At 46.2% G+C, this 12,662-nt stretch overlaps 2 protein-coding genes across 3 annotated transcripts; one reads left to right on the top strand and one right to left on the bottom strand.

The window, feature by feature from the left end:
* Positions 1 to 233: 233 nt before the first annotated feature.
* LOC127924092 (splicing factor 3A subunit 2-like) lies at positions 234 to 1,259 on the top strand. Its single transcript, XM_052508475.1, has one exon. It carries the CDS (start codon positions 234 to 236, stop codon positions 1,257 to 1,259), a length of 1,026 nt encoding a protein of 341 aa, XP_052364435.1.
* A 7,002-nt stretch (positions 1,260 to 8,261) lies between these two features.
* nkd2b (NKD inhibitor of WNT signaling pathway 2b) lies at positions 8,262 to 12,593 on the bottom strand. 2 transcript variants are annotated; one of them, XM_052508470.1, is made up of 3 exons: positions 12,459 to 12,593; positions 12,136 to 12,244; positions 8,262 to 10,005 (listed from the first exon to the last, which is right to left on the bottom strand). In XM_052508470.1, exons 1-3 carry the CDS (start codon positions 12,555 to 12,557, stop codon positions 9,338 to 9,340), a joined length of 876 nt encoding a protein of 291 aa, XP_052364430.1. In that variant the 5' UTR covers positions 12,558 to 12,593; the 3' UTR covers positions 8,262 to 9,337. The 2 variants fall into 2 exon arrangements, with proteins under 2 accessions (XP_052364430.1, XP_052364429.1); XM_052508469.1 differs by having other exon boundaries at positions 12,136 to 12,254; positions 12,460 to 12,593.
* Positions 12,594 to 12,662: the final 69 nt, after the last annotated feature.

The following is a 12,662-nucleotide window of genomic DNA, read 5'->3' as shown; positions in this document are numbered from 1 at the left end:
GCTCTTTGTAATCACACTAATTGTTTTAATTGCTCACAAACATTTTGGGGGAGTGGTGGACCAAAGCACATGTTTAAATTGAATTAAAAGTTGAAAAGATTGAACCGTGTTCTGTGTGCTAAACACAGAGCAGCAGACTAGATGATTATGGTAAAGTCCCTAATAGCACCCTATTCCCTATAGGCTTCTGGTCAAAAGTAGCTCACTATATAGGGAATAGCAGGCCATTTGGGATGCAACCCTATGACATTGAGCCCCAACCCTATGACATTGAGCCCCAACACTATGACATTGAGCCCCAACCCTATGACATTGAGCCCCAACACTATGACATTGAGCCCCAACCCTATGACATTGAGCCCCAACCCTATGACATTGAGCCCCAACCCTATGACATTGAGCCCCAACACTATGACATTGAGCCCCAACACTATGACATTGAGCCCCAGCCCTATGACATTGAGCCCCAACACTATGACATTGAGCCCCAACCCTATGACATTGAGCCCCAACCCTATGACATTGAGCCCCAACACTATGACATTGAGCCCCAACCCTATGACATTGAGCCCCAACACTATGACATTGAGCCCCAACCCTATGACATTGAGCCCCAACCCTATGACATTGAGCCCCAACCCTATGACATTGAGCCCCAACACTATGACATTGAGCCCCAACCCTATGACATTGAGCCCCAACCCTATGACATTGAGCCCCAACCCTATGACATTGAGCCCCAACACTATGACATTGAGCCCCAACACTATGACATTGAGCCCCAACCCTATGACATTGAGCCCCAACACTATGACATTGAGCCCCAACCCTATGACATTGAGCCCCAACCCTATGACATTGAGCCCCAACCCTATGACATTGAGCCCCAACACTATGACATTGAGCCCCAACACTATGACATTGAGCCCCAGCCCTATGACATTGAGCCCCAACACTATGACATTGAGCCCCAACCCTATGACATTGAGCCCCAACCCTATGACATTGAGCCCCAACACTATGACATTGAGCCCCAACCCTATGACATTGAGCCCCAACACTATGACATTGAGCCCCAACCCTATGACATTGAGCCCCAACCCTATGACATTGAGCCCCAACCCTATGACATTGAGCCCCAACCCTATGACATTGAGCCCCAACCCTATGACATTGAGCCCCAACCCTATGACATTGAGCCCCAACCCTATGACATTGAGCCCCAACCCTATGACATTGAGCCCCATCCTGAAATATAGACTATAGCCCGGTGTGTTTAACAGCCCTAATAAATGACTCATCAAGAGGCGGTTCAGTGAGATGTCAAAGCTGTGTCTTCTACGGTAAACGGCTGTCATAAACTATGTACATATTCACACCAGACCCAGAGAACTAGAGTTCACTTCCAAAGAGAGGAACCATCTACCTGCAGTAAGGGAACACACACACACACACACACGCACCGCACCGAATGTCCATCTGCCAGTCATCTGTAGTTCGTTCGCCGTCCGTTCGCCGCAGTGGGTTTTAGGGACCACCCGCTCGCTGCTGTGCGTCTGACTGACGTCATGTTCGCGTGATTGTACATCTGCTTGTACTCGGTTTTCCAATTATGGCACTCTGTTTTACTCTCGGCCAGCAAACGCTACCAGTGTGTCCATACCCTTCAGATAGTACACTAGTCTCTAACTCTGCAGACTTCCCTTCCATACCCTTCAGATAGTACACTAGTCTCTAACTCTGCAGACTTCCCTTCCATACCCCTCAGATAGTACACTAGTCTCTAACTCTGCAGACTTCCCTTCCATACCCTTCAGATAGTACACTAGTCTCTAACTCTGCACACTTCCCTTCCATACCCTTCAGATAGTACACTAGTCTCTAACTCTGCAGACTTCCCTTCCATACCCTTCAGATTGTACACTAGTCTCTAACTCTGCACACTTCCCTTCCATACCCTTCAGATAGTACACTAGTCTCTAACTCTGCACACTTCCCTTCCATACCCTTCAGATAGTACACTAGTCTCTAACTCTGCAGACTTCCCTTCCATACCCTTCAGATAGTACACTAGTCTCTAACTCTGCACACTTCCCTTCCATACCCCTCAGATAGTACACTAGTCTCTAACTCTGCACACTTCCCTTCCATACCCTTCAGATAGTACACTAGTCTCTAACTCTGCACACTTCCCTTCCATACCCTTCAGATAGTACACTAGTCTCTAACTCTGCACACTTCCCTTCCATACCCTTCAGATAGTACACTAGTCTCTAACTCTGCACACTTCCCTTCCATACCCCTCAGATAGTACACTAGTCTCTAACTCTGCACACTTCCCTTCCATACCCTTCAGATAGTACACTAGTCTCTAACTCTGCACACTTCCCTTCCATACCCTTCAGATAGTACACTAGTCTCTAACTCTGCACACTTCCCTTCCATACCCTTCAGATAGTACACTAGTCTCTAACTCTGCACACTTCCCTTCCATACCCTTCAGATAGTACACTAGTCTCTAACTCTGCACACTTCCCTTCCATACCCTTCAGATAGTACACTAGTCTCTAACTCTGCACACTTCCCTTCCATACCCTTCAGATAGTACACTAGTCTCTAACTCTGCAGACTTCCCTTCCATACCCCTCAGATAGTACACTAGTCTCTAACTCTGCACACTTCTCTTCCATACCCTTCAGATAGTACACTAGTCTCTAACTCTGCACACTTCCCTTCCATACCCTTCAGATAGTACACTAGTCTCTAACTCTGCAGACTTCTCTTCCATACCCTTCAGATAGTACACTAGTCTCTAACTCTGCACACTTCCCTTCCATACCCTTCAGATAGTACACTAGTCTCTAACTCTGCACACTTCCCTTCCATACCCTTCAGATAGTACACTAGTCTCTAACTCTGCACACTTCCCTTCCATACCCTTCAGATAGTACACTAGTCTCTAACTCTGCACACTTCCCTTCCATACCCTTCAGATAGTACACTAGTCTCTAACTCTGCACACTTCCCTTCCATACCCTTCAGATAGTACACTAGTCTCTAACTCTGCACACTTCCCTTCCATACCCTTCAGATAGTACACTAGTCTCTAACTCTGCACACTTCCCTTCCATACCCTTCAGATAGTACACTAGTCTCTAACTCTGCAGACTTCTCTTCCATACCCTTCAGATAGTACACTAGTCTCTAACTCTGCAGACTTCTCTTCCATACACTTCAGATAGTACACTAGTCTCTAACTCTGCACACTTCTCTTCCATACACTTCAGATAGTACACTAGTCTCTAACTCTGCAGACTTCTCTTCCATACACTTCAGATAGTACACTAGTCTCTAACTCTGCACACTTCCCTTCCATACCCTTCAGATAGTACACTAGTCTCTAACTCTGCACACTTCTCTTCCATACCCTTCAGATAGTACACTAGTCTCTAACTCTGCACACTTCCCTTCCATACCCTTCAGATAGTACACTAGTCTCTAACTCTGCAGACTTCTCTTCCATACCCTTCAGATAGTACACTAGTCTCTAACTCTGCACACTTCCCTTCCATACCCTTCAGATAGTACACTAGTCTCTAACTCTGCACACTTCCCTTCCATACCCCTCAGATAGTACACTAGTCTCTAACTCTGCAGACTTCCCTTCCATACCCCTCAGATAGTACACTAGTCTCTAACTCTGCACACTTCCCTTCCATACCCTTCAGATAGTACACTAGTCTCTAACTCTGCACACTTCCCTTCCATACCCTTCAGATAGTACACTAGTCTCTAACTCTGCAGACTTCTCTTCCATACCCTTCAGATAGTACACTAGTCTCTAACTCTGCACACTTCCCTTCCATACCCTTCAGATAGTACACTAGTCTCTAACTCTGCACACTTCCCTTCCATACCCTTCAGATAGTACACTAGTCTCTAACTCTGCACACTTCCCTTCCATACCCTTCAGATAGTACACTAGTCTCTAACTCTGCAGACTTCTCTTCCATACCCTTCAGATAGTACACTAGTCTCTAACTCTGCACACTTCCCTTCCATACCCTTCAGATTGTACACTAGTCTCTAACTCTGCACACTTCTCTTCCATACCCTTCAGATTGTACACTAGTCTCTAACTCTGCACACTTCCCTTCCATACCTTTAGGCTTGTGAACATTTAGTCCTAAATGTAATTTTGGTATCCATATTTATAGAGGCAAATACTACCAGATAAAAGCCTCTCTTTCAAACCTCTTGTTGGCAAGTTGTTGCTAACACAAGATAGATAACACACACATGCTATGATCCGTATTGATGTGCAGTTACAAGAGCAGTCCAACTGGCTGGCCACAGGGGTCAACCATCCCCATGACCCACTGTTCTACACCCTGCCAATCAGACAGCAGAGCTCCAAACCCTGCCAATCAGACAGCAGAGCTCTAAACCCTGCCAATCAGACAACAGAGCTCTACACCCTGCCAATCAGACAACAGAGCTCTAAACCCTGCCAATCAGACAGCAGAGCTCTAAACCCTGCCAATCAGACAGCAGAGCTCTAAACCCTGCCAATCAGACAGCAGAGCTCTAAACCCTGCCAATCAGACAGCAGAGCTCTAAACCCTGCCAATCAGACAGCAGAGCTCTAAACCCTGCCAATCAGACAACAGAGCTCTAAACCCTGCCAATCAGACAGCAGAGCTCTAAACCCTGCCAATCAGACAGCAGAGCTCTAAACCCTGCCAATCAGACAGCAGAGCTCTAAACCCTGCCAATCAGACAGCATTTGGGACACTGGGAATCACCCAGCAGGAGTCTTCTTCCCCATCCATCCATCGCTTCACAATTCAACTCTCTGAGTCCTGTTTCGCTCACTCTGTTTCCCCAACAATATGCTGGTCAGTAAATGAGAGAGGGGGGAAAGTACAACTGTTGACAGCTTGTCAGGGTCTGACTCAAATGAAAGCAGAGAGACAAAATGTCTTCCTCATTTGTTGGGAAAAGGAGTCTTAACGTGTTTCCAAATGGCACCGTATTCCATATATGGTTTTCCTGTGGGTAGTGGTTAAACGTAGTGCGCTAAACAGGGAGCCATTTGGAATTGACATTAGAATTAGTGAAGCATTTTCCCCCAGATTGGACTCAGGAGCTTGGGGCTTAATGAAGTGGAAACAGGGGGTGGGGAGTGTGGGGGTGGCCAGGCCAGGCCAGGCCAGGGGTAGGGTAGTAGGGTAGTAGAATGGGGCAATTGTTGTCAAGAAAGCCCTCATGTCGAGTCTGCTTTGATGTCTTCCTGCAGGGATAGAGTTCATTTCAACAGTAGCATTCAACCCCAAAGCTAATTTTTGTTTGCAGATTACTAGCAAATTGTTTGGAGAAAATTCTTACTTTCTCTGTAAAGTATGCTGTGAAATGCACTTTAAATTAATTGTAACTTGACAAGTTTGTGGACTAATTTACAACATTAATTTATTATTTATAATTGTCAGGTATGAGGCATTTTCCACAAAATGTTTTTATAATGTTTTAATAGCTGAATTACTCGAATTCCTGACCGCAGCATCCACTGATCTGTAACGTGTTATATTCATGTCAGTCATTCACTCTCTGTCTCTCTCTCTCTCATGACAATATCAATATTCACGAAAGAGTCCTCCTCTCTTTCCCAGTGCCTCTATAATAGCAGACAAGCTCCCACTGATCCATTGTGTCGCAAAGCCTTTCTCATGCATGTCTTGAATGAAAGCCAGCGTATCGACGGGCTAAGGATAATCACGTTTAGAAAGGCTTAGCGTCTCTAAACGAAGCTGCGCTGTGTTTCTGCCTCTTGTCTCAAACACTATTATTGTTTTACTGTGGAGAAAAACATCAGGAGTCTCAAATGAGATGTTCGGGAATGTGGATAGGCTATGTGAGAGCATGCAACTCAGAACAAAACGTTTAGAGCAATGCAAAACTATATTGCCCATATAGCGGCCAACAAACATGGGTTTGGGGTGATTTAAATCGGTGTTGCTAAAATGGAAAGTTTGACAACTGCACTTTGAACACAAATTAAAAACAACGTTTTTTTTTTGATAAATCAAATGTACCTGTTTGAATGTCAAGCGGATCGACGCGTCGCTTACCTTTTTGGTTTAGTTCTCACAGGTGCAGAGACGCTTCCTGTCCCTCCCGCGACACACCCGAGGTCATCAAATGTCCATCTTCACTGACCGTTGTCCAACTCTTGCTCGATGGAATGAACCGAACACGTTTCAAAGTTGTGAATGAAATCGTAGTTACAAGAAGTTGTAACTTCGCTGTAAAGAAGGGACGTGGCAGAATTGGAGGTGCATTATTCTCAGCCTACAGCGTAGGATTCTTGGGATGGAAATTGCCAGTTGTCAGTGTTGGAGGAGGTTCTCTCAACAGCACAAAGTGGATATTTGCATTTAGCCAACCCTCCCCTCGCCTTTCATCGCTACCATTGTTTGTCACAGCCCGGGTTCTTATTTGGCTCCCACACAAATCCGTGATGGCCAGAGCTCAAAGAGTGTAGCGCACCCGGGAGTTGTGCTGCTCTGTAATTACAATGTCGTATATGTCGTGGTATGAAACACAACATTAGTTTACTACAGACCGTTCATCTATGCGCTAATCTCTGAATCATGTAAGAAGACAGAGACAATACTCCTTCAAAGGAGGGAATTCCAAATGGGGTGCCAATATTGACAAGGGAATTATTGACACGCCAGGGTTCTGGAGTAAGACAGCTCATGAAATATGTATAAATTGTATGAGGCATTTATAAGTTATATTTTTCAAGAACCAATGGCTATTTATAATTAATTTAAACAATCTAAAAATGTATGTAAAAATCCCAGATTGCTCATATCAATCCCTCCGGAATAAAATGGTGTCACTAGTTGTGCTGTCTGCCGTTTTACGCATCGGATATATACAGATTATACATTCGATTTGTAACATTCGATTTTTCATTGACAAACAATCACAATGCAGACCGTTCCAGAATGCACCATCCCTCCTGACAGCAACAGGTGTCCTCTAGTGGCCCTGTCCGTTCCCTGGACATTCTATTCTGCTGTCTCTAACCACACTGTGGCAGCAGAGCACCATCCCTCCTGACAGCAACAGGTGTCCTCTAGTGGCCCTGTCCGTTCCCTGGACATTCTATTCTGCTGTCTCTAACCACACTGTGGCAGCAGAGCACCATCCCTCCTGACAGCAACAGGTGTCCTCTAGTGGCCTTGTCCGTTCCCTGGACATTCTATTCTGCTGTCTCTAACCACACTGTGGCAGCAGAGCACCATCCCTCCTGACAGCAACAGGTGTCCTCTAGTGGCCTTGTCCGTTCCCTGGACATTCTATTCTGCTGTCTCTAACCACACTGTGGCAGCAGAGCACCATCCCTCCTGACAGCAACAGGTGTCCTCTAGTGGCCTTGTCCGTTCCCTGGACATTCTATTCTGCTGTCTCTAACCACACTGTGACAGCAGAGCACCATCCCTCCTGACAGCAACAGGTGTCCTCTAGTAGCCCTGTCCGTTCCCTGGACATTCTATTCTGCTGTCTCTAACCACACTGTGACAGCAGAGCACCATCCCTCCTGACAGCAACAGGTGTCCTCTAGTGGCCCTGTCCGTTCCCTGGACATTCTATTCTGCTGTCTCTAACCACACTGTGGCAGCAGATCACCATCCCTCCTGACAGCAACAGGTGTCCTCTAGTGGCCCTGTCCGTTCCCTGGACATTCTATTCTGCTGTCTCTAACGACACTGTGGCAGCAGAGCACCATCCCTCCTGACAGCAACAGGTGTCCTCTAGTGGCCCTGTCCGTTCCCTGGACATTCTATTCTGCTGTCTCTAACCACACTGTGGCAGCAGAGCACCATCCCTCCTGACAGCAACAGGTGTCCTCTAGTGGCCCTGTCCGTTCCCTGGACATTCTATTCTGCTGTCTCTAACCACACTGTGGCAGCAGAGCACCATCCCTCCTGACAGCAACAGGTGTCCTCTAGTGGCCCTGTCCGTTCCCTGGACATTCTATTCTGCTGTCTCTAACCACACTGTGGCAGCAGAGCACCATCCCTCCTGACAGCAACAGGTGTCCTCTAGTGGCCCTGTCCGTTCCCTGGACATTCTATTCTGCTGTCTCTAACCACACTGTGGCAGCAGAGCACCATTCTTTGACGCATGGTACAAACAACCATGAAGCATTCTGGGACATAACAGGGCTAGGAAACGTAACAATATCAATATACAGTATATATAATGTTTATTAAAATACATCTAGGACAAAATACATATATGCATCATTATAATTCATGATGAAATCACATGCATATAAATACAGTTTTATTACAGTAAAACGTGTATACATATATAGATGTGAATGCTTACATAGCTAGATATTTCTTGCATTAAAACTGCCAGTGGTGATTTGATATTGTTCCTCTGGTTCTGGAACCCCAACAGCAGGGTTCCGGTTCCAATGAGGAAGTAGTAGAGAGAACAGCTAAGGAGCAGCACCTAACACCTGAGATACACCGTTGGGAGGAAAGCTCTCATACACACAAGACACACGGAGAGGCAGTGTCCCAAATGTCACGCTATTCCCTAAATAGTGCACTACTTTGGACTAGAGTCCTATGAGCCCTGGTCAAAGGTTGTATACTATAAAACGAATAGTGTGTCATTTGGGACGAAGGAGACAGTACCTAGCTTCTGGGGACAAGAAAATCTATGGGTCAACACCAAGGAGGAAATGATGTCACTTTTGATGACCTCTGACCTCTGTCCACATAGAGCTGTACTGTATCTGTTCTCCCTTTGTGAAGGTCCACGCGTAGAGAGGAGTAGCTTGGTCCAGCAGGACGTTTAAACTCATTTGATTCAGATTCAGAACTGTGCCATAGAAAACGTCTTCAGCAACCCTTTACAATGGAATAACCACAGCAGTCAGACACACTCCAGTTTCCATCAGTGTGTCTGATCCCAGGATATCTCAGGGAAACTGTCTGGCTCTGGCAGCCTGCCTGGCACTAAATGGAGGAGGGTTCAGATCCTGGGCTGTCTGAATGGCACCTTGTTATATAGTGCACTACATTTGGCAAACGTCTACAGGGTTAGAGTTAGGGCTAACCAATAGGGCTCTGGTCAAAAGTGGTGCACTATATAGGGAATAGGGTGCCATCTCAGATTGGGCAGCCTCAGGACAGAAGAGGAGACATTCCCATTGGGTGAGGAGGTTGAGTCCTTCTTCAGACAGACGGGTGTGGTCAGTCGGTCCTTTAAAGGTCTCTCAGTCTCTGACTGTTACTGGCGTCCTATTGGGTCATGTCTGGTGGTGGTGGTGGTAGTGGTGGTGATGGTGGTGTTCGTGGTGGTGTCGGTGCTCGTGACGCTGCACCAGAGGCAACACAAAGGACCCAGGGCTGCCGGGCAGCCCAGACCCCTGCTCCCTCTCCTTCTCCCTCTCCAGACAAGGAGGAGGGGGAGCCTGATGCTGATGCTGGGGATTGGAGTGAGGTGACAGGGGCGTTTTGGACGGGGACAGGCCCTGACCCTCCCTGGCTTTGGCCCGGAGCCGTTTGCTGTGGCTGTGCTGCAGAGGGTGCTGGTGATGGCTGGAGGAGGGGAGGTGGTACACATCCTGACCTCCGTGACCCCCAGATGAGGAGGTCCCTGTATGCAGCAGGGTCTGGAGAGGAGGAGGCTGAGGAGGGTAATGCCCCCCAGCGTGGTATTTACTGGACTTGGCCCTTTCAAGTCCCCCATTGGTCCCTCCGACGCCGGATCCTTTAGATGTTCCTCTGGGGGACTTCAGGAAGTGTGACGCGCCCCGACCCCGGGCTTCTAGAGGGGTGTAGTTCTCACTGATGACCTGCGAGCGGCGCTGGTGGGCGTGGGCGGCGTGGGCCTCGGGCTCCTGGGAACGGGAGCGGTTCTGAGACTGGGAGGCCCGCACATGTGTCTCCTGGGGGGGCGGGGGAGGGGTGGATCCTGGAGGAGGGAGAGAGAGAGAGAGAGAATAGAGAGAGAAAAAAAGAGAGAGAAAGACAGAGCGAGAAAGAGAGATAGACGGAGAGAGAGATTACAGAGAGCGAGAGAGATCACAGAAAGAGAGAGAGATTACAGTGAGCGAGAGAGAGAAAGATCACAGAAAGAGAGAGAGAGAATACAGTGAGCGAGAGAGAGAGAGAGAGAGAGAGAGAGAGAGAGAGAGAGAGAGAGATTGCAGAGAGCGAGAGACAGGGACGTCACAGTGAAATAGAGAGAGAGCGAGAGCGAGAAAAATGACAGAGAAAGAGAGAGAGAAAGAGATTGCAGAGAGCGAGAGACAGGGACAGGGAGCTTTTGCACCTATTGGTAGATGGGTCAAAATAAAAAAAGATGACATTGAATATTCCTTTGAGCATGGTGAAGTTATTACACTTTGGATGGTGCGTCAATACACCCAGCACTATAAAAATACAGGTGTCCTTCCTAACTCAGTTGCCAGAGAGGAAGGAAACCGCTCAGGGATTTCACCATGAGGCCAATGATGACTTTAAAACAGTTACAGAGTTTAATGGCTGTGATAGGAGAAAACTGAGGATGGATCAACAACATTGTAGTTACTCCACAATACTAACCGAAATGACAGAGTGAAAAGAAGGAAGCCTGTAGAGTATAAAAAATATTCCAGAACATGCATTTTGTTTGCAACAAGGCACTAAAGTAAAACTGTGAAAAAATGTGAAAAAGCTATTCACTTTTTGTCCTGAATACATAGTGTTATGTTTGGAGCCAGTTATTCACTTTTTGTCCTGAATACATAGTGTTATGTTTGGAGCCAGTCCAATGCAACATTACTGAGCATCACTTGACATATTTTCAGGAATAGTGGCGGCAGCATCATGTTATGGGTATGATTGTATTCGTTAAGGACTGGGGAGTTTTTCAGGATAAAAATAAAAATACAGGTGTCCTTCCTAACGGAGCTGTGAGAGGGAAGGAAACCGCTCAGGATTTCACCATGAGGCTCAATGATGACTTTAAAACAGTTACAGAGTTTAATGGCTGTGATCCACCTCTGGCCTGGATCCCTACCACTGAGGAACTCCACAATACTAACCGAAATGACAGCCCAGTCAAAACTGAAGGAAGCCTGGCCCCCAATGGTGGAACAAACTCCCTCACGTTTGCCAGGACAGCGGAGTCAATCACCACCTGTCCTGAATACATAGTGTTATGTTTGGAATACCTAGTCCTGATAGGTTATAAGTAATCCTTACTCAGCATCACTAAAGATTTAGATGCACTATTGTAATAGTGGCGTGTTCCACTCATGTCATAAGGTAATGATTTGTAAGTCGCTTCTGGATAAGAGTTTTGCTAAATAAAATGTAAATGTAAATGAGTGGAGCTAAGCACAGGCAAAATCCTAGAGAAAAACCTGGTTCAGTTTACTTTCCACCAGACACTGGGAGATGAATTCACCTTTCAGTAGGACAATAACCTACAACACAAGGTCAAATCTACACTGGAATTACCAAGAAGACAGTGAATGTTCCTTAGTGGTAGAGTTACAGTTTGGACTTGGACTGTTTGAAAATCAGTTTGGACTGCTTGAAAATCAGTTTGGACTGCTTGAAAATCAGTTTGGTCTGTCTATGGCAAGACCTGAAAATGGTCGTCTGGAAATGATCAAGAACCAATTTGACAGCTTAGAGAATTTTGAAAAGAAGAGTGGACAAATGTTGCTCAATCCAGGTGTAGAAATCTACCCAGAAAAGACTCATAGCTCAGGGGGTTGAATACCCATCAAAACTAACATATATTTGTATATATTTTTTCATGTTTTTTTTAAACATTTTATTACAAATGTTCAAATTTTTCTTACACTTTGACATTACAGAATATTTTCTGTAAATTGTTGACAAAAAAATCACAATTAAATCTATTTTAATCCAACTCAACAAAATGTGGAAAAAGCCAAGGCGTGTGAATCCTCTCTGAAGGCAGTGTATGTTGTATAATAGACAAGTTCACTACAAGGCCACTTTATTCTCTTGAGGTTTAGTTGGCTATCTGGCTCCAACACATTGTAATTGTTAGTACAGGGAGAGAGATAAGCTGAGTGGTGCCAACCTTCAAACCTGGAGGTGTAGTTCTCTATACCAGCTAGGTCCAGATAGTGATTCCTCCTCTCAGTGTTCTCATCCACACAGTAATGCTGTCCCTCACTGCTCTGACCTGGGAGGGCTGGCCTGGTGTAGGAGGACAGACGTCTGTTAGGGTGTGTGTTCGTGTGTGTGTGTGTGTGTGTGTGTGTGTGTGTGTGTGTGTGTGTGTGTGTGTGTGTGTGTGTGTGTGTGTGTGTGTGTGTGTGTGTGTGTGTGTGTGTGTGTGTGTGTGTGTGTGTGTGTGTGTGTGTGTGTGTGTGTGTGTGTGTGTGTGTGTGTGTGTGTTGACCTGATGTGAGAAGAAAGCCGTCTGTCTGCTGATCGTCCCTCCTCCTGGTGAAGGCGTCCTGACTCCCGGTCTGATGAGAGACAACAACATATAAACATAAACTACATAAACAACTACAACATAAACAAAAACAACCCTGTACAAACAACTAGCTACAACCTATAGAGAGAGACTGTATACAGCCATGATAAAGTTCACATAGA

This window comes from Oncorhynchus keta, unplaced genomic scaffold, assembly GCF_023373465.1.
Source record: "Oncorhynchus keta strain PuntledgeMale-10-30-2019 unplaced genomic scaffold, Oket_V2 Un_contig_363_pilon_pilon, whole genome shotgun sequence".
NCBI classification, from domain to species: Eukaryota; Metazoa; Chordata; class Actinopteri; order Salmoniformes; family Salmonidae; genus Oncorhynchus; species Oncorhynchus keta.
Note: the sequence above shows the minus strand (reverse complement) of the source record. Positions and strands in the feature narration are given on the sequence as shown.

What these genes read in the sequence shown, in the direction of transcription:
- nkd2b (XM_052508469.1), bottom strand. Translation starts at nt 12,557, where the DNA reads ATGTTTATATGTTGTTGTCTCTCATCAGACCGGGAGTCAGGACGCCTT. An exon ending in CGGCTTTCTTCTCACATCAG is followed by an intron (nt 12,255 to 12,459) that starts GTCAACACACAC and finishes CTCCTACACCAG; the next exon opens with GCCAGCCCTCCCAGGTCAGA. An exon ending in CTACACCTCCAGGTTTGAAG is followed by an intron (nt 10,006 to 12,135) that starts GTTGGCACCACT and finishes TCCCTCCTCCAG; the next exon opens with GATCCACCCCTCCCCCGCCC.
- LOC127924092 (XM_052508475.1), top strand. Translation starts at nt 234, where the DNA reads ATGCAACCCTATGACATTGAGCCCCAACCCTATGACATTGAGCCCCAA.